We start from the raw sequence: 26,808 nt of genomic DNA, 5'->3' as shown, positions 1-26,808 counted from the left end.
ATATAAAAAAAAAAAAAAATTAAAGAAACTTGCAGTGTTACGGGGTGGAGCCATCCTATTGCTGGCGATTAATTAGTTTTTTTTATGGGCCAGAAAATGTAATCTTTATCAGCTTTGTTACGGCTCTGACTGACTCTGCTCCAAGGTCAACTAAGATGTTCTCGACCCTTGGGATGTCAACCGGGAGACATCAAGAGATGGTCCTCGAGCTAGGAAAAGCGCGTGTGATTGGCGCCAATGCTTTGTTACCAAGTACTGGAAGCCTCAATAGCGCGACCATGCAGTCCAAGTTCTACAACCTGGCTGTCAAACAAAAGGCACTGAAACTGGGGTAGAAGGAAGGAAAGCAGCGGTCATTGATGGCTCTACAGAACCCACCAACGGTATTAAAAGCATCTTATCTTCCCCCCCCCCCCCCCCAGGGCAATATAGCAAGCATCGAAGGTTACATTAGTAAGCTTGTAGAAGCGGAAACACGCCTTAGTTCCTTCTACAAGAAAAGATCTATCAAAAGGCACCGGTGGAATACGAAGTGGACATGGGTGAATAGGCTGCCATTCGTTTGCTCCAGATTGCTAGTGGCTCAATTGGAGTGAAAGGAAAGAGACTAAAAAAGTCGTAATTGCTGTAGGCCAAGGCTGAATTTCCCTCATCGCATGAGTCGTTCCAATCTTACTTCATTCGAGCAGTAGGCGCTTTCAATGCTACCAGCTAATATTTACGCTTATTTCAGGTCAGGTTCCTTGAATACATTGTTGATGCTGTGAATGAATACTACAGCTCTAAGAAGTATCTAACCTACCAGGAATTTGTAGAGCAAGTTGGTATTCACCGGCTTTTAATCCCATGTGCAAAGTATCCATACACAGAGATGTGATAGTTGGCCGCAGCATAGCTAATAATGCCCGTGGCTATCCGCTCTGCCAATAGCGAACTACCTATTTCCAAAAAAAAAAAAAAAAAAAAAAAAAACCAGTATTCTTCGTACAGCGCGTGCCAAGACCCTAGCATTACTCGAGATAGAGGAGCCAAGTAACTGCAAAGGAATTCAGTTATAGTCGAACCAGGAAATTTTATATAGTTTACTGAAGACTAATTTGCATGCCGCGTCCATGACGTGCTCCAAAGTAGAAGGAACTTTTCCCCTGTTGAGCTTGTCATTCTGGTGAATACACACTTTTATTTATTTTATTTATTTTTTTCCTATTTATTTTAAAGGATGGCTCTCCTCTAGGTCATCCTCACGCTGCCTGAATATCAAGATTTATGTTCTTTGGTAAAAGCCGTATGTTCATCAATAAAAGCTGCATATTCATTAATACAAGAAACTATATAAAATCTCTTGGTGTGTGGACTCACATCTTATTCTCACTTACTCTTTTGCGCTATAGTTTGCCCAGCAAAAAGTTTGACTCACGCTCTACAGCTCCTCTCAACGTTGCTCCCATCTATCATCTGAAGCTATTATTCGCTACCCTACTCTCTACTTCTGTATATCGATTAGTGCACTCTAGCGGCACTAGAAAAGAAATGATTGGACAATGGGAGTGCCAACTCATTAAGTAAAGTGAAGAAAAAAGGCTATGGCCCGCCAGATGCCGTGCTGCCTGTGGAACCACAAGGGGCTTTTTACAGCCTTATAAGGATGGCGTATTCGACTCATGCGGCAGTCCAGGCACATCAAGCTGTGGTGGAAGGATTCGGTGAGGCCCTGGATCCCTCCAACTCAGTACTGTTATTTGATGGCGGCCAAGCTCTAGTGAAAGAGCAAACTCATACAGAACGGGACCGATCACGCTCGGTATCATTGAAAAAAGCGAAGGATTATATACGAACATTCCAAGGCCGGTGCGACCAAGACTATAGTATTCAGAAAAAGTATCATTTGGATACCAAGAGACATCCTAACCGAGGGTTCGAGTGGAGAAACCGACAGAAGGGAGCAGTGGCAGCTAATCTTGAGGCCAAAGGCCGGAGCGTTGATATTTGTTCCTTGGAAGCGGATCTTGAGATGGCAGGGGAGTATATGAAAGGCGATGTGTGCCTTACTAGGGACCGCGGTGCTTTGGAGTACGAAGGTATCCAAACGATCTGGTGGATGATCCCGAGACGTAAAGCCCTTATCTAAAATCTGGACCAAGTGCTCCTATCACTGAGCGTTACACGTTAGCAACTGGTAGCCCTGTGTGTTGTTAGTCTGAATAACTATACACGTAATGTACCATCACTCGCTTGCTACCAATTTGAGCATCATAAAAAGACAATTATATCTCTCGTATATTGCTATTGCCGGCATTTACTAATCTGTCAGCATTCAATGATTTTATTATCATACAGATGCAGAGGGCTTTGTCTAGGAGTATTTGAGGTCAGACGAGGGAACCAAACGCAATAGATTTTTGAAACTTCAAAGCGAGTGTTCATCGAGCTCAAGCAAACACCAGCTCCTCTTACGGGCTATCACTCGGCCCAGCAGTCCATTTTGATTATGTATTACTCAGCTCCTGGTACCAAGGACTGTGCAGGCAACAGCATAGAACGACACAGTTGCGGCAGGCGCACGAGGTCGAGGTAAATAACATCCTTTTAAGTGCTGCCGATAGTCATTACTCGCGGCCACATATTGCTTACGATAGTAGATTGGCAGGCACGAAGTCTGCTTTGCTAAACGGTTCAAGTATAACCGTTACCGGACCGTGACTGGGCCGGCCGACCAACATAACAATCAGGCGACGGCGACGCCAAAGTCAAGGTACGATGTAAAGTCCAGATACGGCGGGCGCAGCGTCCCCTACCTAAAGCAATGAAGGTGCACCAGTGGAAAGCACCCAGACAAAGACCTCAGAATCCTGCTCAATCATCATCAAAGAGACGTACACTAACACGCAAAGAGTGAGTTTTAATTTTTTTTTTTTTTTTAATACTCCAACCGGGGCTTACCGCATCGCCGTGGATGTTGGCTGCATGGTATCCTTTGGCCTTGGTAAAAGAAGTGCTACCTTAAAAAATATGATCTGTCATTGTTATTGTGATATTGGTAAGGAAAGTGTACCTAGTCATTTACTCAGTTCTGGAGGTGAATATCAGAAAAATCAATCCTCTGCTTTCTATTAGCTCTGCTCCGCTTGTATAAAAGCCCGTGTTCCATAGGTGCTCCAATATACGTATTGTAGAGCAAGCCTTCTGCTTGAGGATGTGAAAAGTAAGAGTCACCAAATATCATATGACATTTTTAGATTAGACATTGGATATCGACAGCAGAGACTCAACTTTATGATCTAAGTATCAGCTTTTGTAGAAGATACGGCGGTGGACCATATACTTAAATTTCAGGCTATCAACTCCTCATCTGAAGCCAATATCAAGTTAAGAGATATTACTCCTATAAGATCGACTATGGCATCATAGCATATCGCAAGTATTTTACAGTTGTCGCTTCGTTATCTGACATTATTGTTTAACGCCATAGTATTCGGAAGCTTGAAGCCTGAACTACTTCCCCAAGCAGGGTATTGCTAGTTGGTATTCCAATAAAGAATACAGTGCAAAAGTAACAACTTTCCATATAACTTTTGGTGACTCTTACTTTTCACATCCTCAAGCAGAAGGCTTGCTCTACAATACGTATATTGGAGCACCTATGGAACACGGGCTTTTATACAAGCGGAGCAGAGCTAATAGAAAGCAGAGGATTGATTTTTCTGATATTCACCTCCAGAACTGAGTAAATGACTAGGTACACTTTCCTTACCAATATCACAATAACAATGACAGATCATATTTTTTAAGGTAGCACTTCTTTTACCAAGGCCAAAGGATACCATGCAGCCAACATCCACGGCGATGCGGTAAGCCCCGGTTGGAGTATTAAAAAAAAAAAAAAAAAAAAAAAAAAAAAAGTCACGCAGTTTTGCATGTTAGTGTACGACCAATAAGGATATGTTCTTCGTGGTAGGATACGGACGAGTGGGTTCCGACTACAACTTTTGCCTTACAAAATGAAAGAGCTGTTGGCAGTATGTCTCAAGGGGCTTCGGAAAGAAGCGATGCCGTTGCCTCTGACTTCAGCTGTAGGACAGGAATACGGATCGTGGTGGAAATGAAGGGAGATATCTCACAGCTCTGGGGATGTGGGGTCAAAGGTATCAAGCTTTTGGTTGAATCTACGGCAAATGTATATAGTTGGCTGTCGGACAAGTCAATTCACGCGCAACTGCAGTTCATCTCCCTACTATCGTTCTCCCTACTGCTACTCTCCCTACTGCTGCAGCGCAGTCCGCAGCAACCATCGTCGTTACACCATCAGTATCACCTTCATCGTCGACCCGGGTACCTGCACCCGAGACTTACTGCAATTTGGCAGTTAAGGTAAAGGCGGCTTATCATCCCTCGCTAAAACTCTGTCGATGTCTGCGGTAACAGGAGCAGTCAGCGCCAGAAGGAGTCAACCAAACTGTTGAGGACATCAAGACCAATTTGTCTGCTCTTCATGGCTATAATGTAGACTTTATGAGCTACACTGGGTATCTGAAGTTCCATGAGGGGCAACACCAGCAGTTTTATGGGAGAGCCTTCAAGGAGTACCAATGGGACTGCCAGTGAGCTAGGAATGAAGAGTTCGCGGCGGTCACCGACCAGCTTCATCAGATGGTTGGGGGAGGTATCGGACAAAAGCAGCAGCCAGACAACTACATAGTCATTGCCATCAGGCCAGGCCAGTTCGCCCTCAAGCCCAACTTTCTGGCCTACTCGGGACATTTGGCGTACTTCACTAACAAAGTAGTTATTCTTGCTCAGATGATGCCGAGGTTTATTTTACGTGCAACAGGCTGCTGGTGGGCATCATAGCTTCCTGGACTCAGGTTCATGCACTAGTATACATTGCCATGGGCGCGGATAAGTATTACGCTTCTAAAAAGTATTCCGGGTGCAAGAGCTTTATGGGGTAGGTTGCAATGAGGCAGCTGTACTTTCCAAGGTGCCACACCCGTCTTCACCGAGATATTCTTGCGGCCGAGGACATCTGCGGCATTGTGCACAGGTGTCTTCTAGAGCAGCGGTAACCTCCATGCCTCCAGCCCTTAGACTCGAATGGAAGATCCGTCTAGGAGATACCTGCAGCATCGAGTGCAGCACAATCTTGGCCATATTACGTCACCTAGGGAGTAATTAAACTTTGGTGGTAGCTTGCGAACACACATATGGTTATCCAACTATTTAATCAACTATTAAAACTTCTTACGCCTCCTCTTTGATCCACCTTTTGCTATGATACAAAGATGCCGCTGCCCGCTGTGCTCTGACCAAGACTCGATACTGTGAGTGTGCCTGTTCTTGTGCTTATGTCTGTTGCCGCTATCGCTCCTTAATGTATCCAAGGAGGCAGTTCATCTGCATCCACAGGCTGAAGGTAATGCGGTCGTTGTGGTCCCTTCGGGCGGCTACGAATAATTATATGTTGCCATTACATTGCGATGCAAATACGCCTGATATAATACAAGGAACTTGTCCAACAAAGTCTTTACAGGATGGGTGGGCACTTCTTGGGCGTATAAACTCATTGACAAAAGTGAGCGCGCCTACAAAGATAGATCGAGTTAGAGAAAGAAATCCTATATATAAAACAATAGGAAAATAGGTTAGCAAAAAAAAGCTGACTGTTATTTTGAAGTGACTACCATGGAACCAATCTGGCCTAGGAGAACTTTGTCTCCTGTGTTTAGCAAAAGAAAAAAATAAATAAAATAATGAAGACTTACACATGGTCCCGGCATTCGCTTGGGAGTCCCATGACATCATTTGATGATGTTGAAAGCTTGATTCTTATTCCAGTATATGACTGGTGTATGTAATAGTGATAGTAGTTGCCGCTGTATGGGCTTGAAATGGACTCCATTGGTTGCTATCCTTAGTTTATTGCATCCGTTGCTTCCTCATCTTGCTGCCTTCTCTTGATAAATCCGGGTTGGTAAACATTGCTAAAAGTCGGAGGACTAGGTTTTGTTGGGTCTATTGAAGCCATTGGGAATCACTCCAACATATCACACTCATGATGATATGTTGGAGTGAGCGGTGAAAAGACTATGTGTGATTCGAGTGTTGTGGATGTAGACGGTGAAAGACTGTGTTGAGAGAATGTGAGTGGTGTTAAGGAAACTTTAGTGTGAGGAAGAAGAGTTTATATACCTTTTCAAGTTCTTGGCAACACAGCATGATCGATAGACCCATATCTCTGTGGTCACAGAGTAATTCTAGAGAGTCCACATAGCAAGAGTCCACATAGCAACAGTTATTGTGTCAAGGCTAGGACTCTATCTTTCATGGCATGTGTCCGTTGCTCCAGGCATGTCACCAATCATGCGGGATATATATATATTTCTGGTGTGAGTACCTTTGGGTTGAATTGCATACAATGGACGTATGTGAACAGAGGCAGGTTTCTTTTGCAAAGAAGTATTAGAGTCATGTCGTTCTCAATGCACCAATCAAGTAGGCTCGTACCCAATCCTCTCTACCGCAAAGAGGACAGGAAATTTCTACTGTATGAACACCCGAATTTTTTGACCAATGGTCTCCTCTCGTTACATACAGACATTTCCGTATGCCGGCGTGTTTAAGCTTCTGTCTTTTGTTTCGGCCGGTTTTCGACACCACTCCAGATATTGTGGTAAACAGGCTAAAATTACAGAACGGTGCAAAATAACCACCAAGGACAGCAAATATCAGTTTCTTCTATGGGGATACACTTCCGTCTCGTCCCTTCATTCCTTTGTATCGACTCGTTCGGAAGGGCTGAAAAGATATCATATGCTATTTCATCTTCGCTATATCCTCAGAAGAATATATAAAATTTATATAAAACCGCTGGTGGTAATGCTGAAGATACGACCACAAGCTGGGTTTTTTTCTGAAGGCTGGTATGTCAAGGAGATCGAGAGTTTATTATTTGGTTGCTAGGTGGGGACCTTTTATTAGGCCCCACCATAGGCGTTACTAACTTATCTGATATTATGAATTAAAATGAAAGTATCCCTTTTGGGTGCACCCCCAAACCCTAGGACGTAACAAAAAGATTATGGTCTGGAAGGAGCATGAATATCAGTTAGAAGCACTTCTCAAAGCCATCTCTCCGTGCGCGTGTAGAAATACCAACACATAAAACCAATAAATTTTTATACGAAAAGGAAAGAAAAGCGAAGACTTTGGCATTCAATTTAAATGTTGCATGTATAAGGTTTATAAGTGATATTCTAACGATTGCTAACCCTTCAGTTGCTAGTTAAATCGTTTTCTACACTAAGGTAAGAGTACTCTATTGATGTGGACATAGGCGACAATGTCCTTTTTTCTTGTCCGCGCCCTAACTACGACAGGAATAAAATGCCTTGCAAGCACATATACATATGTGGTGTTAAGGATCTACGACGGCTTTGATGTTCAACATGGCGCTAGTCTCCTCGCCACGATTGTGGTTCTGATAACCAAATTAGATTCTCGATACACCTTCCGCCATGTTCGTAGAGCTCTTTAATTGCAGTCTTCGCCATCTTGATAAAATTCTTCATGCCAGCCGTCCCATAAACATCCTCTCTGTTACCTCTTTCCTCAACCAACTTTCTCACTTGCGCGCGTTGAATTCGACTCAGGGCTCTCTCTCGAGAGGATATCTCGCCAGTTATACTGCACCAACTGAACCAAAGAGGGGAAAGGAAAGAAGAGAGAGTAATCGATACAATGATAGTGAGAGGTGTTCAGAGCAATAAATCAGCTGATCTCGACTCCCATCTATTTCTATGACGTAATTTGAGTCTTCCATTGTACTAGAGCTACAACCGAAACTGACCCGATCTTCAGAGACATCATATCCTTTCAAAGTTGTCATCCGTATTTATTTAATTATTTAGTTATTCTCCCCTTCGCCACTGTAATCACATCCGAATATGCCAGTTCCATTTGAGGCCTTCATTCCTCTTGGGTAACAAAAAAATATAAAGAACTTCTTCATAATCAGATTAGTAAAGACCCATTCGAGTTCCAGATTCTGAATTAACACTCTCCATTTGATTCACAATTAATTGAAAAATATAGTTTGATTACCGGATTTTTTGGAGCTTCGGGAATTCTCTTCCACAAGCTCAAGACCAGTGTCAACGAGGGACAGGTAACAGAGCAAGATCCAAAGAAGACAATCGCAGCAAAGAAAAGGGAAAAAAAAGATAGATCATTATGTACTGGAGCCAGAGGATACAACGTTTAGACATGGACTATCTACAATAGCCATATTTACTCTACACGATGCGGCACCTTTTTTTTGGTGTATCATTGGTCCCTTCCCATATAAGTCTGTTCAATGGATGAGGAAAAGCAGCACGGATTTTTCTTTTTTTTTTGGACATTTCATTTACATTCACTATGTATTTTATTTTGTAGCCTACAAGATACGGCCTTGACCGCTGGGACAGAATCATGATGGAGCGCGACTACCGCCTCACGGGCACGAAACGCGGACAGACCGTAAGGCTTCTGGTTCATAATTATTGCTACCGTTTACTATCAATATCTGGTTGTTGCTTATTCATAATTGCTTTTCTTTTTTTTTGAACGTCGTTAGCATCAAACAACTGCACCTTCTGGATTTTCGACTAATAGCGCGTGGGCGATAGAAACGGAGCATTTGTAAAGAGACAAATTAGTTCATAAATGCACAAGAATAAGCACCTGAATATTTGTGCCATTGTTTACTAGAAGACCCTCTTGACAAGCAGAGACGAAAAGCAGATAATACATTTTGTATCAGAAGAATATATGCAATTCTTCTTCACCTGGGCGATGAATAAAATAGCAAAAAGAATAGACACTCCAACGTTCATATTTCCAAGCATGTTTTTTTTTTTTTTTTTTTTTTTTTTTTAGTTGGCCTTAATGAGGGTGTAGTCAAGACTTCTTCAATTGTTTGTATAAAGATAGAGGTTCTTTTCTCCATTTTTTCTACTGTTTTTAGATGACAGCTTCCTCTTCTTGAATGAAAGGATTGGCAATCTCCATAGTACCATCCATAGGCGAGATCAAAATGACGGCAGGGCCTCTGCAAATGATGAGCCCCAAGGTTCTGGTTTGGTCTAGCAGACGCCCATCCTCAGGATCTAATTTACATGACAGAGAAGGAGAAGGGAAGGTTCCAGACAATATGAGCAAGAGTATAGAGACATGAGATACTATTAAGATTTTCATATTGATATGTCTGGCTTCATGGATGGCTCTCTCCTCATGTCTCTATCTTTTTTTTTTTTTTTTTTTTTTTTTTACCTCTCAGATATTCCTCTGTCTCATCCAAAACGAGGTTCAACAGTGGATCATAACCTTTCAATGTCCCTACGACTGCAGAAAAAAAAAAAAGGATGGACCAAAAATCAAACAGAACAAAGAGTTAGTTGAAACTTCTTGATATTGTTTTTTTATTGTCATTCCAAGCGAATTCGTTCGAAATTACCTTCGCGTCCGCCGCTGTATTTGACTCGAATTTTCTGATCCATGTATTTGCCAAGGTCCAAGATCGATTCCTTCTTGGGCCTTTCTATATGAGTTGAACTACTGCCTCCACGTCCACCGCCGCGTCCACTACCACCACTACCACCACGTCCGCCACGACCACCACCCCCACGTGAGTTATATCCACCTCTTGGCTATTTAAAATAATATAAACGAGCCAGGAATCAATTCACGGATTAGTGAGATTGTTAAAAACCATTGATACAGATTTCTTCTGCAACAGCAACGCTTCTCCTTTGAAGCTCACTTTATGTTATCGCTGTTGTTATTTTGGTAGAGGCAAAAAAAATCTGTTTGTCTTTTGTCCGTCTAACTTGACTTTCCGTCTGGTGGATATGGCAGGTCCTTTCTTTCTTTTTTCTTTTTTGTTTCCGACATTGAACATGGCATGCAGTCTTATTCATCCTTCCTATGTCCCATGTAACCATAATTGGATGTGTCTTACTCTGTCAGACATGATTGCTTGTTTTAAATGATAATTATAATGGAGGTCGTGTGGAAATGGAAAACACTTTTTGCATTCCAAGAAATACTCCAAGCCACGGTACCTAAATAAAATCGTTGGAATCATGTATAGTTTATTTATTATTGTTAAAGAAGCAAACACAAACAACTCCATGAACTCTACAGGAAAAGAAAGGCCACTTGGTGGCAATAAGAAGTATAATCAAGATATTGCTCCTATGGATCCCCTCGATGCTGAGAAGATCGAGAGTATCGTTAACGCCAAGTTAAACAAGGACCTAGAACAATTGCTGATGCCAAAAACGATATCATCAATTGTGCAGCAGCCTTTACAACAGCAGGAGACACAAGAACATGTCTCAACTATCGATCCAGATCTATTGCCTGTCAATTGGCCCAAACATGTCAAATATCTACTTGACTATGAATATCATCTGTCAATTCCTGTTTCTCTCCTTGATATTGTACAAGGACGTCGACGTCAACAAAAGGAGCTACAACAGATAGAGGCACTTGGAAAAGACAGAAAAGAAAGATATGAAGAGGACAAGAATAAGGAAAACGAGAGTGATGATAGTAATAAAAATAAGGAGGAGAAAGAGGGTGATGATGGACCAAGGAGTGAGCTCGAGTCAGACTATGACGATATACCCATCGGACATGCCATCCCTGGTTCTCTTCGAACTCTCTCCTCAGATCCCCCACCTTACGAAATCCGATTCATTGATTCTCCTCCAGATCATCCAGTGCTTGGATCATATGGTCTTTTTGCTACAAAACTCTTACGGCCAGGCCTTCATCTGTTGGATTATATCTCATTAGTCGTCCCTGATGGATATGCAGATCCCAACTCGGACCATACATTGTACCTCTGTAATGATCTCAACCTTGATGCCTCAGTCCATGGTAACCATGGACGGTTCGTCAATGATTTCAGGGGGATCAGGACTCAAGAGCAAGGTCCCAACGTCTGTTGGGACCTCCATAGAGATGTGATCACAGGACAGGTCCGAATGGGCTGTAAAGTCCTTAAACGGATTCAGCCAGGTGAAGAAATCTTGTGCACCTATGGAAAAGCCTATTGGAAGAGTCGTGGAATACTAGTCACGGGTAACGAGTGGGAAGATGAATGGGATACTGATCTTGATGACCAGAGTGATGATGACGATGATGCGAAGTGAGTAAATGTAGTAAAATAGAGAGTATTGCATTGATAGAGGACATCCTACAAACTATATCAAAGCAATAAAGTATAAAATGATATGCAAGCACAAACACGACGGCAATGAAAAGATGGACCAGAGCGATTGTTTCTTTCCATTCTTTATTTTATTGCCAGCATCTCCTTTTTTATTCTATGCTTTTTTGTTTTTACTGCAACTTCTTTGCTTTGGCCTGCTTGGCCTGCTTGGCCTGCTTGGCGTTCTTCCTGTAAAAGTTGTAGAAAAGACCAAGCATGGTCCACATGTAGACCCACAGAAGAGCAGTGATAAAGAAGGGATATCCAGGACGACCCAAAACCTTCATGGAATACATGTCCCACGAGGCCTGAATCATCATCAGGCAGAATTGAGTCATCTGTGAGCGAGTGATGTAGAACTTAATGAAGGAAACCTGCTTGAAGCCAAGAGCTGAAAGGAAGTAATAGCCGTACATAATAACATGAATGAAGGAGTTCAATGCGGCAGAGAAGTAGGCTATTATTGATTTAGGTTGATTTTGAGGTTGATATTTTAGTTCAGAAGAAATGACCAACATTCCAACAGAAATATGCGGGGTTTCATTATTCATTATGAAACACCAAGTACACGCCATTTGCATCTTGTTATTTTTTTTTTTACCTTCACCGTTGGGGGCAACCAAAGTGACCAGCCACCAGATCGTAAAGATGGAGCAGTGGTGATAGACGTGCAAGAACGAGATCTGGCGGTTGTTCTTCTTGAGGACCATGATAATCGTGTCAACAAACTCCATGATCTTGGAAAAGTAAAAGAGCCAGATCATCTTGGCCATCTAGATGTAAGGAGGTTAAAATAAATTAGACATGTGTTTTGTCAAGTCTGTCGTGGACTCAAATTGTACATACGCCGGTTTGTAAGCGTGCGCATGCTTATTTGCTTATTAGACATTTTTTTTTTCCAGATGCAAAAAATGCTCAAGTTCCGTGGCATAGTTCCTGTCAGCGCATTGCTATACTCTTGTTCATGAATCATGCGAAAAGTGTGGGAGTACAAAGTTTTTTTTGTCTTTTTTCTGTTGAAAGCATATTCCCTCCCTAATTCCTTCCCGCTGCATTATTTTCAGGTGTCAATTCGTAACTTGAATAATATGGTACAGTTGAGAACGAATTGTGTGCAGATCTCTTTTTTTTTTTTTTTTTTTTTTTTTTTTTTTCGAATGTATCAAGGTGCATACGTGTTTCTTTTGCTCATAAACTCAAAAAAGAAGAAAAGGATCCATTTGGGAAAACAAAAAAAAAAAAAAAAAAAAAAAAAAAAAAAAAAAACACGGATACTTACAGGCAATCCCTTGCTAGAGTGGTCCGCTAAGTTCTCAAACAATCCATAGTTGGACTTGTAAGCCTCATAAAGAACTCCTCCGCACATGTAAGCACTGATTGAAACCAGGACAAAGTTGTGAAGCAATGAAAAAGTCTTGACCTCAAATCGTTCAAAATGTTTCATGATCTGCATTCCCAAAAAGACAACCACCAAATACGCGGTTGCGATCAAAAATACATGAAATCCATTCATCAATGGAAGATTTTGAACTGCCAAGGGCGATTCTACCGCACTCAGGAACCGGTCAACATGCTGAACCGCTGTGGGGAAAAGCTTCTCCAGCTGGCCCCTCACTGCCGCCTCGAGAGGGTCGACATAAGGAGCTGCGAGGACACCGAAGTTCCTAGCAAAATCAATAAAAAAGTCCTGAGGTGACTTGAGGAGTTGCTCCATGACGACAAGAATAGACACAATCGGAGGGAGGTGGAGGGGAAAGGAATGAGAAGAATGGAGTGTGTGAATAAAAAAAGAAAAAAAGAAAAGAAAGAAAGAGAGAGAAGAAAAAGAAGAGAGGGGGTCAAAAAAGTAGGGCTCGATAATTGGTCCGAGAGAGATATGGGTGCCACGACCAGGAACCAAAAAAGTTTTTTTTTGTCTGAGGCTAAAAAAAACAAGCTGTGTCTTGTTTGTACCCATCTTTTGTATTTATGCTGACAACTTCGATTTGTGACAGATAAACGTCCCTCCAACCCACTCAACTCATTCAACGTGTACGTGTATAGAACTTAAAGTAGAACATTCTCCGTTCTTTATGTTAGTCCATTTTCACATTTTCGCTCACTAGCCAGGATTGTGCTCAATTGATACACAACAAATTTTGCCAAAGTCGTCAACCTTTAAAAATAAAATCATTTCGCGTCATCATCATGAGAACAGATCTGCTTAATATTGAATGTGGGTCCAGCTAGATGTCTCTAAAGGCATATTAAACTGTGCTTCAATAAACATTTTCAAGTATGTATACATTCATTCTGAAGTGCTCCTTCTCCGAAGCGCTTTTTTCCCTTTGGTGGTATTATCAATGGCTACCAAATTGTGGAAACAAGTGTCGTATTCACGTGTAAAGCGATGGTCATTTACGAGCACGGCAAACATAAAACATGCCTTACATAAAGCACGACCAGCACAAGAACACCAAGTAAAGTATATATAGGACAGGTTGATAGTAAAAATAAAAAAGAAGGAAAAAAGAAAATGGAGTAATGGGATAATTACAAGTAGGAGCTTTGTGTTCACTCTTTTTCAATCATGCGATGATAATCTGACCCACACCGCTCTGAGTTCACGACTTCACGACCGGCGTGTATTCGCTAACTCGAAATACATCTTTTAGCTTCTTAGGTCGTGACGTTGGCTTAGTAACGTCATTCGAAGCTGTGGGTGCCGGTGCAGGTGGTGTCAGTACGGTTGCTCGAGGTTTCCAGGTAATTGGTTTCGATAGTGTTGACTCCTGTTTTGATGCAGATGAGGAGCTTACTGCAGGCTCCGGCTTAGCTGCTTGAGCCTTTTGACTGGCATCGCCATCAGGATCCACCGTTGTATCCGTCTCTGCCTCTCCATCTGCTTCAGCATCTGTTCCGGCATTCAAAGCCTTGTCTTCTTGTTCAGATGGCTCTCCGTTTTCAGCCCGATCCTTTTTCCTCTTCTCGTACCATTGGTGCTTCCGCTCTTTGTTCTTGAGCGATCCGAGCTCTTTAGAGATAGTCTGTCGTTCATTCTCCACACGCGTCAAGTCTTCACGAGCTTGCTTCGCATCCATTTCGAAAGTCGCCGGATTTGATTGCTTATACTCTGGCGACTCAAGACGAAGGAGATGAGCCAATAGAGCCTCACGATCTGCAGTCTTACGATGAAATTGCTCGTTGAGCGAATTGATACGGCGAACACGAAGCTTAGCAGCATTTGATGCATTGGCCTCTCTCTTCTGAACTAAACGCTCCTTACTACTCTTTTGATCCTTTTTCCGCTCGGCTTCTGGCAATTTGGATCGAGATTTGCCCCGTTTATACTCATAATCTTCTTCTAGCAATTTTGCTTTAGCTTTGGTCCAAAGTTTTCCTTTGTTCGTCAGTAAACTAGGGTCTTCGAGAGCAAGACTCTGAGCAGCGCAATTGATGGCATGCTCGTACTTTGTCAAGGACCGAGAAGAATCCTTCCCATAAATGAGCGCTTGATGCATAATCATCTCTCGAGTGGCTGCATCTTGCTGTGTATTGGAGGAGCTCTGCATAGTATTGGGTGTATTAGCACCCCATGAAGAAGAGGAACTAGAGTTGAATGAGCTAGGTTCTGGCAATACGGGCGATGAGTCTTCAACTACAGTATTAGGAGGAGTCTTTGTGGAGGACCGTCTACGCTTTAGTGGTCTATGCTCGTTCTATAATACGTCAATTCAAAACATTTTTTTCTTACATTTTAGTCAGTCACCATGTCAAATATCACATCGTAACTCAGATATCAGATCGATCAAAACCATTCCCTAGATTTAGGTTTTAACCCATGTTTACCTTGCTAGGGGTCCTTTGCTCTGGATGGAAGATAGTAACTGGTTGAGAAACGTAGTTAGCCTCCACATTACGTGGTGCAGGCCCAACATACTGATAGATCGCTCCGCCAGATAGCACTTGCGATGGTGTTGGGATGAATGAAGGTGCCTGTGGTTGTGAAGAGCTGGTTTGTGAATTCTGTCTTTGGGAATTGCTTTTAGAGATGGAGGGCTGATGATATAACTCTGGGGTCTGTTGTGACAAATTAGGATGATGACTATATCCCCTTGAAGGCTGTGAAAGACTGGCTGATGTCTGTGATGAATGCGACCGCTGAGTATGTGAAACCTGTGAAGGTTGAGATGGTTGCTGGAAGAATTGTGAATGCGAGTAATGAAGCGTGCTGTGTGGTTCTGGCTGCATAAATGAGCTCTGTGAATTATCGAAGTGCATGGACCCCATACGGCTTCTTTCTCGCAAGTCACGGATACCTTTGCGAAAAGCAACAGCATGGAAAGGCTTCATGGGAATAGATTCCATAACAGTTTTGAGGTCGTCGTCGTCAAAATCAATCATAAGCGGCATGTATTCATCAGTGGCACCAGCATCAGTAAATGATTGAAGATATTGCGAGAGGTTACAGTGATTAAGAAAAGCGTTTAATGTAGGCATCTCATTGAAAGCCATGAAGCTGTTGCTAGTGTGCCTCCGGAGTGGAGCAGGGACATGCAAGGTACGCTGAGAGTTCCTATCCTGCTGACTGAGGGGTGTTGTTTGTTGTTGCTGTTGGTGTTGTAATTGTTGATAATGGTGTTGCGCATTATCAAATGTATTTGTATTGTTATTGGAAGGCAAAGCTGCGCCTGTAATAGGAGGACCAGATGGTGGCGAAGGTGTACGAGTGGGTTGGTGCTCCTCAGCCGAGTCAAACTCTGGGTCAGAGGGGAGCACAGGCGAAGACATGTCCTCGGGAAGAGTGTCATGGCGTGGCTCTACGGAATTAGTGCCCGTAGGTAGGCTATGGACAGTAGCCATGGTTAGGAATGAATGTGTGTTTGAAGTCCAGAGAAATGTAAATAGTAGTGTCTAAAAACAAACAGTTGGTTTGTGATTCCTAGAATGGATGGATGGAAAAACTGGAAGACAGAGAAAAGAGAGAGGGAGTTCATTTGAGGGTTGACTTGTCAAGAGGTAAAATCGGAAGGAACCGACGAACTCTTTTTTTATGCATGGAAAGGGGTGGGTCATTGTGAATTGTTGCGGTATTTTTTTAAAAAAAAAACCAAGCCATGCGCAAAAGACACAAACACAAATGGGCGCAAGGTTTCAGGGCATAGCAGCCCACAATGAAAAAATATGATCAACAACCATACGCTTCTTTGCCTCCATATCACTCTTAACTCCTGAGCACGTTATCTTTTCTTCAACACAGTATTTTACTTTATAAATTAGATAAATGACCAGATTGGAAAATGTAAGAAGAGTCAAAAAGGTAAGTAAGTGAGAATACCATTAACCATACAAAAAAATACTCAACAGAGACAGAACCCTGCCGCTTACTCATTCATTGTTTTCCTGAGGCAGACCTTTCTATTGCCTTTGTCTGTTTGTTTTTTTTTTTTTTTTTTTTTTTTTTTTTTTTGGTGGCGGTAGGCATCCCTCTTCCACACTCCTGTAGGCTCAAACAATTTTTTAAGGGGAGCGAAAGAGCGTGTCCGTCAAGTTCAATTGGCTCAATTGTGCGCTCAATCGCAGTAATACCTTTTATGGAATTTAATGCTCACCATATGATAATGATATAAAAAAAAGGTACGAGCCAGACGGGGCCTTCGTTTTTTCCAACAGGGGCCTCTTACCACCGTTTACATTATCTTAGATGTGAAAAGAACCAAAACCCCGGATTGCAAAATATGAGTTATAATAACCACAAAAAAAAAGTTATCTTAAAATGAACGGCCGGCTTTTTTTTTTTTTTTTTTTTTTTTTTTTTTGGAGAGGCAACTTTGTGGGTTGTGAAGCCACAAACAGATCAGGAGATAGTCATTCAACACGCGAGTATTCACATTCAGCATTCAGCATTCAACACATTCTTCATAGAACTGGACCCCCTTCCTACTAGTACTTCTTCTTCCTCAAGAATCGCTGCGATACATTCTATTCAAGATGAATATTCGTGAGGCTACTGTATGTTTCAGAGTTCAAGAAAAAGAAGCTTTTTTTTTTTTTTTTTTTTTTTTTTTTAAAAAAGAAAGTAAGAAAGTAATCAAACGAATGCAAGCTAAGACTTCGTTTTCTTTTTTTCTTAGTTGGACGATATGATCGCCATGCAAAACTGTAACTTGCACAATCTGCCAGAAAATTATCAGATGAAATATTGTATGGCAAATGTTTAATAGAGATAATCAATGCTTTGTAACTTTTTTTTTTCCACAATTAACGTGTGTTAATGCTTAGACAGATCTAAAATGAACTTATTTACGTCTCATATATTCTTTAAACGTTCAATTCATATAGACTTTTATCATTCTCTCACTTGGCCTCAACTTTCATATGTGGCAGAGGATGAAAAAGGCAGGATCATTGGATATGTTCTGGCAAAATTGTAAGGACATGAACAAGAGCCGTGAGAGATCGATAAAGCCCAAGATGAAGGCCGAGACAATTAATCTTTGGGCTTTTTTTCTCCTTTTTTTTTTTCACTTTTGTGGTGTACTCGATGAAAATCAACGTATGAATCATTTAGAGAGGAGGATCCAACAGCTGAACCACATGGACACATCACCTCCTTGTCAGTAATGCGTACTTACCGCCGACTCGGTGTTGCAGAGAAATTAATGACTCAATCACGTAAGTTTTTTTTTTTTTTTTTTTGGAACACAATATACCAATTTGATTTACCTTTTTTTTTTTTTTTTTTTTTTCTTCAGTGGAAGAGGTTTTCAGCAAGACAGCGGGAGAGATACAGCTGTTTATTTAATGGATTATTCTTGCCAGCAAATTTCCACAAGATCAAACACACAAAAGAACATGAAAAAAAGCATGCGGAGGAATCAAAAAATGAAGTATATTTTCGAGCTAACTCACGTATTTCTTTTGTGGACATTTCTTCCATGAATACCATTTTAGAAAATGCCATGCGCGATGTGTTTAACTGTAAATATGTTTCTCTTCATGTTCGCAAGAGCAATCGTGCTGCCCTTCAGCTGTATAGGGATACTCTCAACTTTACGTAAGTTTTGGTATTATTATAATGTTGCATGTAACTTCTTGCTTTATTCAATTACTGATATAGATATATTCCATGATAGTGTGCAGGACATTGAGAAGAAGTATTATGCTGACGGTGAAGATGCCTATGCATGCCGCAAAGTCCTCAGGGAATAACTGAAGCTTGAATAAATTTGCACTATAGTCAGGTGATATCACATGATTACCCTACATATTTAAACCATTCCTTAGTCGAATCGACTGTACTTGATTCTGCGTGATTCTCTTTAAAAAAAAAAAAAAAAAAAAAGACCCAGGAAGGAAGACAGGACGCCAGGACTACGCAAAACTCTCCTCTCCCAAACTTTTTGCTTGCTTCCTGCTTCCTATTTCGCTTTTTTTTTTTTTTTTGGACATCATTTTCGTACAAATTAAATCTTGGTCCCACCATGTTCTTCCTGGTAAAGGCCTGTGGACAAATACAAATACATTAATTAAAGAAAATAAGCTGACTATTATTTCATTTCATGTATCATGAAGAACGGGATCCTCGTCATAGCTCGACTTTGTTTGTTGCCCAACATACTGCAAAGTGAATGATGACCTCTCATTATCTAATACGATGTCGCTGTCACGTTTTTTTTTTTTTTTTGTTAACAGCGGAATTTATCACATACAATCAATCTGCATCCTTCTTACTTTGGTCCACATATGAAGGAGTTCCTACTCCGGAACCTTCATGGAGATGTAGAAGGGACTTGTTCAGGAAGAGTTGGCTTCATTATATGTGTCTTGACCGTTACCAACATCAGTCCAGGCAAAGTCTTACCCGGATCAGGCCTTGCAGAGTTCGTGGTTCAATACCAAGCCATTGTCTTTAAACCTTACAAAGGAGAAGTAGTGGACGCGATCGTGACTAGTGTCAATCAGGTTCGGATAACTATCTCAAACATTTTCAAACAGCAACAGCAACAGTAACAACAATAGCTATCATTGTTATTATTTATAAAAAAGCTATTGGAAACAACTTTCAATTTTTCAAATGCTTTACGTTAACAACATTGAAACTCTTCCCTTTTTTTTTTTTTTAAAAAAAAAAAAAAAAAAGATTGGGTTCTTTGCGGACGTTGGGCCTTTGCAAGTCTTTGTTGCCCAAAAGGTAATAAACGTTTTTTCTACGTTGTTTGTTTTATTTTATTTTATTTTTAGAATGATTTTTTAATTTTTATTTATTTTATTTTATTTTATCATTGCAACTATTCCCTCTCCCTCACCGCCTATAAAAAGTTAATGCCAAATGATTTCAAGTTTGATTCAAATGGTCCCTGTTACAGAGGGGATGACCAGGTAAAAAAAAAAAAAAAAAAAAGTCCATTATGGACATTGTCAACATTTAGAGCCAACTAATGACTTCTCCCCCTCCTTCTTTCAATACACTCAATCATAGATGATCGAAAAGAATGGGCAAGTGCGACTCAAAATTGTTGGATTGAAGTATCAGGCAACTCAGATCGTAAGTTTCCTTACATCTATTCCGTCAATCAAAAAACGAAATAGAAGTTTATTTTTTGATCTGTTGTCGGCTTGATTTCCTCCAGCAATTAACATTTATATTAAAACATATCTGTATATTATAGAATGCTGTGGGAACGATAAAGGAAGATTACTTGGGCCAGATTCAATAAATTAGACTGCTGTAAAGGGAAGGAACAGGATTGACAATAAAAAACATAAAACATCATCTTGCTCTTTTGTACTGAAGTAGACTTTTAGATCTATTTCGAAAGGAATAAAAAGAAAATTTGCTCCGCATGCATTTCTGGTAAAGTTTTCGTCTTGATACATCTTTTATTATCAAAAGAAAAAGAAAACGAGATATAGCATAATAAATGATGAAAAAGGTTCAATACAAAAAAAAATATATCTTTTTTAGTTTTTAGTTGGTAATCACAGCAGTACTAACGGCAGCACTAGTCAATTTGGCGTTGGCTATAACTTGCAAGATCTCCTGAAGCGATTGCTTCCACCCATTCAAGCGCTGACTCAATTGCTGCCACTGGGGCTGTCCAAAAGTCCTGTAAATCGATCGGCTGATCACAACCACTCTGGAGACCTGGTTCAGCTTGGCCTCTACCAGCCCAGCACGGATTACATCAATCACCCACAACTCTACCTCGGCTTCATCCACTTCCAAAGCCTTGGCAATCTCATGGTAGCTCAACTCGCGGGACAAATTCTCAGATCCCAAAGATGCCAACGACAAAAGGCGAATCTTTCGAAGAGCTTCTTCTTCATTCAGTTCAAGTTCTTGTACAAGGCCACTGTACTTGGCAGTGAGAGCACGATAATCTTGAACATTACCATTCATAAAAACAGAGAGGAGCTCATAGGCTTTCTCGGATTTAATGTGTTGAATAGCATCGACTTTGAGAAGATTCTCAAAGTTGAGAACCTCAGGTAAGGCAATAGACTCAACGATTGCGCGCTTGGCGTGGTCCTTTTGAGAGTCCAGCTCTGCAGTCTGAGAGTTGAATGTGTTTAAATACTTGAGAAGAAACTCGTTGGATTGGTAACTATGTTTAAAAATAAAATAAAATAAAATAAAAAGAATGAAGGAGGAGCTTAATAATTAGAGATAAAAATAATAATAATAATAATAATAATAATAATAATAATAATAATAATAATAATAATAATAATAATAATAATAATAATAATAATAATAATAATAATAATAATAATAATAATAATAATAATAATAATAATAATAATAATAATAATAATAATAATAATAATAATAATAATAATAATAATAATAATAATAATAATAATAATAATAATAATAATAATAATAATAATAATAATAATAATAATAATAATAATAATAATAATAATAATAATAATAATAATAATAATAATAAATAAAGAGGGGAAAAAAGTGTAACATTCTTTGACTTACGGGTTACCAGTCTTCTTCAAGCGATCAGAAAGAGTCAAGAGCAAATCACGCTCAGCTTGGATATTAACACCCCACTCAGACACCCAGGAGGAGACATACTGAAGCTGGGGAAGAACCAAGTCCATATCATCACTCGCCACAGCCAAGTCCACAATCGAGTTGAAAACGGAGAGACGAAGACTAGAGTTGGCAGAAAGAGTGTTGAAGATGTTTGAAAGTCTAAAAACAGATCCCAAAATATGGAAAGGGCTGTCAGTCAGAAAATTGACGAGAGAGATTCTGATATAAACATGTATACAAAATAGTAATAAAAAGCTTACACCTTGAACTTGATGGGTGTTTTTTGAGTAGGCTCAGAGATCAAAACTTTGAGGACATCCTCGACACTATCCTTGTCAGCTTCAAGAACAATGACAAGCAGAAGATTGAAAGCAGACTCGAATTCTAATACACCATTAATAAAAAAAGAAAGAAAGAAAGAAAAGAAAAGAAAAGAAAAAGGTATATATATAAACATACAAATCAGATGGTTTACACAGTCGTCAGAAAATGAGAAGCGTACGAGGTTCATTTTCAATCGACATTTTATCCTTTTTCTTGTTTTTCTTTTTTCCTTCATTCTTACCCTTCTCTGGTGCCTCCAAAAGAGTCTTGCACTCTCTAACAAGTACCTTGGTGGCATCAACAACCTTGTTGCCCTCAACTAAAGGAACGAGTTCCTTAACAAGAGCCTCAGATTCATCGCTACGAAGAGAGCTAATGTAAGTGGCCAGCTCGATAGCCTAAACAGCACGACAACAATTATATAAGCGAAAATATAAGTTAATATTCGTTTCCGGAAGCAAAAGAAAAGAAAAAGAAAAAGAAGCTTCTTCCATTCTTTTTCCATGAATATCCAATGTTCTTCTTAGCGAAAACATTCTTTGATGATTCAGTTAAAAAGATTCATGGCTGCTATATGGAACTGAAAATCCTTTCTGTTGGTACTGTTGGTTTTTTTTTTTTTTTTTTTTTTTTTTTTGATATCTCTATCTCTCTCTCTCTCTCTCTCATTATTGTTTTTACTCGAGGGATCAAGAATAATCATGACAAATGCTTCTTTGAATCTCATTGCTGATCAATGGGGATTAAAGGCCTGCTATGAGTAGTCCTATACAACGGTTGCATTTTACGCCTCTATGATTTCTGTAAGGCACAGATTGAAGGGCTGAAGATCTTTCAAGTTGCCTGAAATGATAGAAATGCGAGGGCTGAAAATGAAATAAGGCTTGGGTACCTGATCCTGGACGGGGGCGTCAATGAAGATCTGCTCTGCAGTCATGATTGGTCGATGAAGAGATCCAGAAATGAGTGTACGCTGATGGTGAAAGGATGTCTGTAAAATGTGTGACCTCTCCTTCACCTTGCTGTCCAGCAGACGGACGAGAAGATCTTGTAAAAAATTTCACAAACACCAGGGCAAATAACGCCACTGAATTTGATCACAACACGTGCCAATATGTAAGCTTTTTTTATTGCTCTTACACAGCGAGATGTGCATCTTCTATCTTTCTTTCTTTTTTTTTTTTTTTCGCATGGGTATTACATTGCGATAAACAAAAATAAATAGGTATGCATGGATTAGGGGATCGGGATATTGTTACTAAATTACTCTTAATCCACATAGATCATGAGCTTTCCTCCACTACGATCAATAGCATCTCGAACATCGCTATCATTCTGGAGCCTTGCAAAATCTCCGCGCTCGTCGCGGTAACTTAGCTCACGGTTGTCGGTATCAATGCGTTCAAAAACCTTTTGCTGAAGCGCGCGGAAAGTGATGGAAACAGGTATCCTCATTGCCATAATGTCTTCCTGGAACGAGATCTTGAGTTTAATCATCTCCTCAGAACTACCGTTCAATGGCGGTGCCCCCGCAAATGATGACTGAGAGCGCAGGCTAGGTGAAGTAGAGGTAGATACTGAGTCATCTGGGTAGCCGCGGTAGCTTCCAGAGCCTTGCTGTGACTTGGATGCAAATACAGCTCGAGGTCCTGCCGAAGGCGACAGGCGTCGATCTGCTGGATTGGCTGAATGGAACATATTACTGGAAGGCGTTGAACGTCCGATAGATGGTGAGGTTCTGCCATTACCTGCAGTTCCATTTGTTGGTATCTCGATATCTCCTTCTTTTAGCGCAAATAGCCGCTCTACAAGAGGATGTTGTGTGATCCTCAAGGGCAAGTCACACAAATCCTTAACATATTCATCCAGGTCTGCCCGACGGGTTGCCGTGATAGTATCTGTGACAACTTGAAGCGGAACAGGCATAAAAGGTAGGATCCGAGGTTGGTCGCCCACTTTGCCAGACTCTACAGGGAACTCTTCGAGTAACGCAATATGAAACTCGTAAAAATCTTCGTACAATCGATACAATGTCCGCGTCATTCCATTGGATAACTCAACCTTGACGGTGAACCAGTATTGATCATCCTCTTGAAAGTATGACTCTACAGACGCAAACAAAAGTCGCGGCACATCCAAATCGTGATTGTCATATGAATCGCTATTTCCTTTACTTGATGCTGTTCCTGTATTCATTCCGTTTCCTTCATCACGATTCGTCTATTGTAAATTTAACATGAGAGTATTAGCACTAGCACTATTGACATTACATTCGCATCATTGGTAATAAATATTAAAATAGCAGAGAAAAAAAGTTCCGAATTGTGGGGTCTGTGGGCAAAAAGGAAAAATAAAGATCTCTGCTTGCTTAAACTAAACACATTATGTTTGTCATCACAGTAGATGGCTCAAAAGCCTATAATGAGCACCCCAAATAGTGGCTAATAATATAGCAAGGACCGGACAAGATGCATAGCATAATAATAAAAAATATACGAGAGCATTCAGGAGCGATCACTTTACCATACGTCTAGCAGAATCAAAGTCCTGAGAGGCATGTCCACGAAGATTAGGCTCTCTCTGTTGGGATTTGAGATCTCCTCGCGACATTTTGTTTTTGAGTTGTTGGAGGGTTGGTCCTGTATTCTGATTTGATTGATGCTGTTGCATAAATTGTTGTGGGTTTACACCCTGTTGATGATATGATTGATGCTGATGATGTTGTTGCTGCTGTTGTTGTTGCTGAGCTTCGCCCGCTTCGAGCTTACCAAGAGGGATGCTATTTGCTTTATATTCTAAAGCTTGCTTTTTCCATTCTTCGATGCGAGGAATGGCTGTTCCTGTCTGGCGAAGCATCTCCTGCACATCAATACGTTTCCCAGTAGCCATATCTCTGATCTCGACAAAATTCACAGGGATCAATCCAGGACCTCCAAGCCTTCCAATATGCTTGGCAACATACCACTCTTCGTTCGATTTAGCTATGACCAAAATGGCATCACCAACTTTGGCATCCAGCTCATCATGTCTCTCAGCATTAAAGTCATAGAGGACAATACCATATAAGGGCTGAAATTTTGACTTCTGCGTCGGGGTAGTTGATTGTTGCGGTTGTTGTTGCCGCTGTTGTTGTTGCTGTTGCTGTTGTTGCTGTGGTTGCTGATAGATTTGTCCCTGTGAAGAATCTGTATGCGACCCAAAATCATTGCCATTCTCCTCGCTATGGTTGCTATTGCGCTGGCTTTTCTCTAAGATCTGAAAGTAGGTGACAGGAACATAGCCACGGGCACCAGTGACAGGATTGCAGGCTTCGTACCAATCTTCGTCGTCCTCATTACCAACGACGTGGAAAAAGTCGCCTTTGGTAAAGGAGAGTTCCTCGCTCTGCAAGGAATTATAATCGTAAAGGGCTTTGATAACCTTGCGTGGCGGGGCCAGCGCAGCGGGAGCGCGGTTGGGTGAAAGACCACCAGAGCTGTTTTTATTCTGGAGAGATCGTCTAAGATTTTGCATCTGAATGGAGTAAATGAAATGCGGAAAAGAGAGCAAATGAAGACGAGATTGATCAAAGAGAAAGTGGATGAGGGGAGGGTGAGTGAGACAGGGGATGGACGATGAGGAAGAAAAAGGACAAATAAGAAGAGTGAAAGAGATAAGAAAACAAGCACGAGGCACAAAAAAAAAAAAGAGAAGAAAAAAAAGAAAACAAGCACACAGACGCAACAAAGAAAATAAAACCTTCCAAGGCAGAAGCGAGCGAGTTGATTAGTGGGACTCGGTAACACTTGAATGGTGTTGTGAATGATTTAATATGCTCAGATGCATTCACAGGCCATCCATGCAGAGAGATATGCAGTAATTTACACCATGGATTATTTTTTTTTTGCTCCTTATGATAACAGCTAACTTGCTCAAATATTCGTTACTAACACAGCAAAAAAAAAAAAAAAAAAAAAAAGCATTGGTGTCTTTCTTCCTCACGATCTTGCGATCCCAACTTCAAAACGATACCTTTATCTAATACATTTCATATACATGTAGCATGTATCCCCCTCTAATTATATACAGTCACCCATATTTGTGGGCTCTATTACCGTAGTGATCATAACGGTTGTTGAGACTGATGGATTATAACTCCCCATGCCCAGCAATCTTTTATTCGATTATCTACGTGCTGTCGCACCAAAGTCTACTCGCGTAACAGAAATGTTTAGTAACAAGTTCTCATTGTAATCAGGTCTCTCATCAACAAATATCTCACCCTTCGTAACTACCTTCAATCTTTTTAACCATCTCTTCTTCCTTGGCTCTACTTATTAATCAAAGGTACCAAAAAAAATCTAAAAAAAAAAAAAAAAAAAAAAAGAAGATTACCAAACCAAGAAAACATTGAGTACGAATATGGATATGGCTCAATGCCAATCATCTTTCATGGCGAATACTCAAGAGGATATGGAGACAACCCAGCTCGACAAGTTTTTTTTATCGTTGCCAACAAAAAAGAAGCGCTCATTTTCCTTTAAGTAGGAGCCTTTCTTTTTTTTTTCTTTTTTTTTTTTTTTTTGTTAAATGCTCAATGCCAACTATCATTAATGGTCAATAAAGCATAAAACTGTAACTCTATTCTTGTTTCTCTCTGATGGTCAAGAGGAGGAGCCGGAATGTATTATCTACGCCTTCACTTCTCACATCCTATATATAACTCATAAAAAATGTCATCTTCCTATCTTGGTTTTTTTTTTTTTAAAAAAAAAAAAACTCAATTGGTTCACACCAGCTCAGATCTGTTTTAGGCGGCGCAGTTGCCTAAAACAAGGAATATTCCGGTCTTCAATAATTCATTGGCAGACAACCAGATCCATAGTCATGTCAGGAGACATTAATTACAACTGGAAAAAGGAGTGGTCACAACTTCGCAATTACTGTTAACTTTGCCTCTTGTTGTCAATCCTGAGTGTTACCAGAGGTTTGTACTCGTTTGAAATAGAGCCTAGCAGCTGCGGCAATGTCTCGAGCGCGGAAAGGCAAGCTACTGCAGGAGATACGAAGGCAATGCACATACCAATATTGCTCTACAACGACTCCCGATCAGACAGTGTCTTGTAAAATCAGTAAGGTCCATTGTCAAAGCACAGTCCATGGTCAAGGGCATTGACGGGAAGCCATTTATTGTTGTTATGCCTTGTGGGCTTTGACG

The 26,808-nt window shown here is 40.6% G+C and overlaps 11 protein-coding genes across 11 annotated transcripts; 6 read left to right on the top strand and 5 right to left on the bottom strand.

Moving 5' to 3' along the window:
• Positions 1-1,645: 1,645 nt before the first annotated feature.
• BCR41DRAFT_397997 (hypothetical protein) lies at positions 1,646-3,282 on the top strand (the record flags this gene model as incomplete). The annotated part of the gene is made up of 4 exons (XM_022028925.1): positions 1,646-2,111; positions 2,414-2,571; positions 2,640-2,752; positions 3,237-3,282. The coding sequence occupies 4 exons, from the start codon at positions 1,646-1,648 to the stop codon at positions 3,280-3,282; spliced, it is 783 nt and encodes a 260-aa protein (XP_021879639.1).
• Positions 3,283-3,822: 540 nt separating this feature from the next.
• BCR41DRAFT_397996 (hypothetical protein) lies at positions 3,823-4,602 on the top strand (the record flags this gene model as incomplete). The annotated part of the gene is made up of 4 exons (XM_022028924.1): positions 3,823-3,848; positions 3,956-4,070; positions 4,183-4,368; positions 4,423-4,602. 4 exons carry the CDS (start codon positions 3,823-3,825, stop codon positions 4,600-4,602), a joined length of 507 nt encoding a protein of 168 aa, XP_021879638.1.
• A 3,338-nt stretch (positions 4,603-7,940) lies between these two features.
• On the top strand, positions 7,941-8,665 carry BCR41DRAFT_289117 (hypothetical protein; the record flags this gene model as incomplete). The annotated part of the gene is made up of 4 exons (XM_022020321.1): positions 7,941-7,975; positions 8,089-8,161; positions 8,431-8,514; positions 8,612-8,665. Coding segments are annotated over 4 exons (246 nt in total), but the record flags the coding sequence as incomplete, so codon positions are not given.
• A 247-nt stretch (positions 8,666-8,912) lies between these two features.
• BCR41DRAFT_357026 (hypothetical protein) lies at positions 8,913-10,045 on the bottom strand. The gene is made up of 4 exons (XM_022024787.1): positions 9,995-10,045; positions 9,491-9,683; positions 9,307-9,378; positions 8,913-9,143 (listed from the first exon to the last, which is right to left on the bottom strand). Exons 1-4 carry the CDS (start codon positions 10,004-10,006, stop codon positions 8,998-9,000), a joined length of 423 nt encoding a protein of 140 aa, XP_021879636.1. The 5' UTR covers positions 10,007-10,045; the 3' UTR covers positions 8,913-8,997.
• A 104-nt stretch (positions 10,046-10,149) lies between these two features.
• On the top strand, positions 10,150-11,243 carry BCR41DRAFT_357025 (hypothetical protein). Its single transcript, XM_022024786.1, has one exon. It carries the CDS (start codon positions 10,167-10,169, stop codon positions 11,193-11,195), a length of 1,029 nt encoding a protein of 342 aa, XP_021879635.1. The 5' UTR covers positions 10,150-10,166; the 3' UTR covers positions 11,196-11,243.
• A 36-nt stretch (positions 11,244-11,279) lies between these two features.
• Positions 11,280-13,100, bottom strand: BCR41DRAFT_357023 (polyunsaturated fatty acid elongation enzyme). Its single transcript, XM_022024785.1, has 3 exons — positions 12,534-13,100; positions 11,856-12,027; positions 11,280-11,711 (listed from the first exon to the last, which is right to left on the bottom strand). Exons 1-3 carry the CDS (start codon positions 12,966-12,968, stop codon positions 11,386-11,388), a joined length of 933 nt encoding a protein of 310 aa, XP_021879634.1. The 5' UTR covers positions 12,969-13,100; the 3' UTR covers positions 11,280-11,385.
• Positions 13,101-13,857: 757 nt separating this feature from the next.
• Positions 13,858-16,096, bottom strand: BCR41DRAFT_397990 (hypothetical protein; the record flags this gene model as incomplete). The annotated part of the gene is made up of 2 exons (XM_022028923.1): positions 13,858-14,952; positions 15,083-16,096. 2 exons carry the CDS (start codon positions 16,094-16,096, stop codon positions 13,858-13,860), a joined length of 2,109 nt encoding a protein of 702 aa, XP_021879633.1.
• A 1,015-nt stretch (positions 16,097-17,111) lies between these two features.
• Positions 17,112-18,500, top strand: BCR41DRAFT_357020 (acyl-CoA N-acyltransferase). Its single transcript, XM_022024784.1, has 6 exons — positions 17,112-17,245; positions 17,368-17,437; positions 17,576-17,663; positions 17,805-17,908; positions 18,188-18,290; positions 18,370-18,500. The coding sequence occupies exons 1-6, from the start codon at positions 17,225-17,227 to the stop codon at positions 18,443-18,445; spliced, it is 462 nt and encodes a 153-aa protein (XP_021879632.1). The 5' UTR covers positions 17,112-17,224; the 3' UTR covers positions 18,446-18,500.
• A 164-nt stretch (positions 18,501-18,664) lies between these two features.
• BCR41DRAFT_324680 (RNA polymerase Rpb7) lies at positions 18,665-20,056 on the top strand. Its single transcript, XM_022021559.1, has 6 exons — positions 18,665-18,729; positions 18,929-19,198; positions 19,377-19,427; positions 19,556-19,615; positions 19,716-19,781; positions 19,906-20,056. The coding sequence occupies exons 1-6, from the start codon at positions 18,718-18,720 to the stop codon at positions 19,951-19,953; spliced, it is 507 nt and encodes a 168-aa protein (XP_021879631.1). The 5' UTR covers positions 18,665-18,717; the 3' UTR covers positions 19,954-20,056.
• Positions 20,057-20,204: 148 nt separating this feature from the next.
• BCR41DRAFT_308289 (hypothetical protein) lies at positions 20,205-21,436 on the bottom strand (the record flags this gene model as incomplete). Its single annotated transcript, XM_022020906.1, has 2 exons — positions 20,205-20,841; positions 21,228-21,436. Coding segments are annotated over 2 exons (846 nt in total), but the record flags the coding sequence as incomplete, so codon positions are not given.
• A 1,308-nt stretch (positions 21,437-22,744) lies between these two features.
• Positions 22,745-25,280, bottom strand: BCR41DRAFT_357014 (hypothetical protein). The gene is made up of 2 exons (XM_022024783.1): positions 24,135-25,280; positions 22,745-23,831 (listed from the first exon to the last, which is right to left on the bottom strand). The coding sequence occupies exons 1-2, from the start codon at positions 25,122-25,124 to the stop codon at positions 22,881-22,883; spliced, it is 1,941 nt and encodes a 646-aa protein (XP_021879629.1). The 5' UTR covers positions 25,125-25,280; the 3' UTR covers positions 22,745-22,880.
• Positions 25,281-26,808: the final 1,528 nt, after the last annotated feature.

This window comes from Lobosporangium transversale (assembly GCF_002105155.1).
Source record: "Lobosporangium transversale strain NRRL 3116 chromosome Unknown BCR41scaffold_28, whole genome shotgun sequence".
Classification (NCBI taxonomy): Eukaryota; Fungi; Mortierellomycota; class Mortierellomycetes; order Mortierellales; family Mortierellaceae; genus Lobosporangium; species Lobosporangium transversale.
Note: the sequence above shows the minus strand (reverse complement) of the source record. Positions and strands in the feature narration are given on the sequence as shown.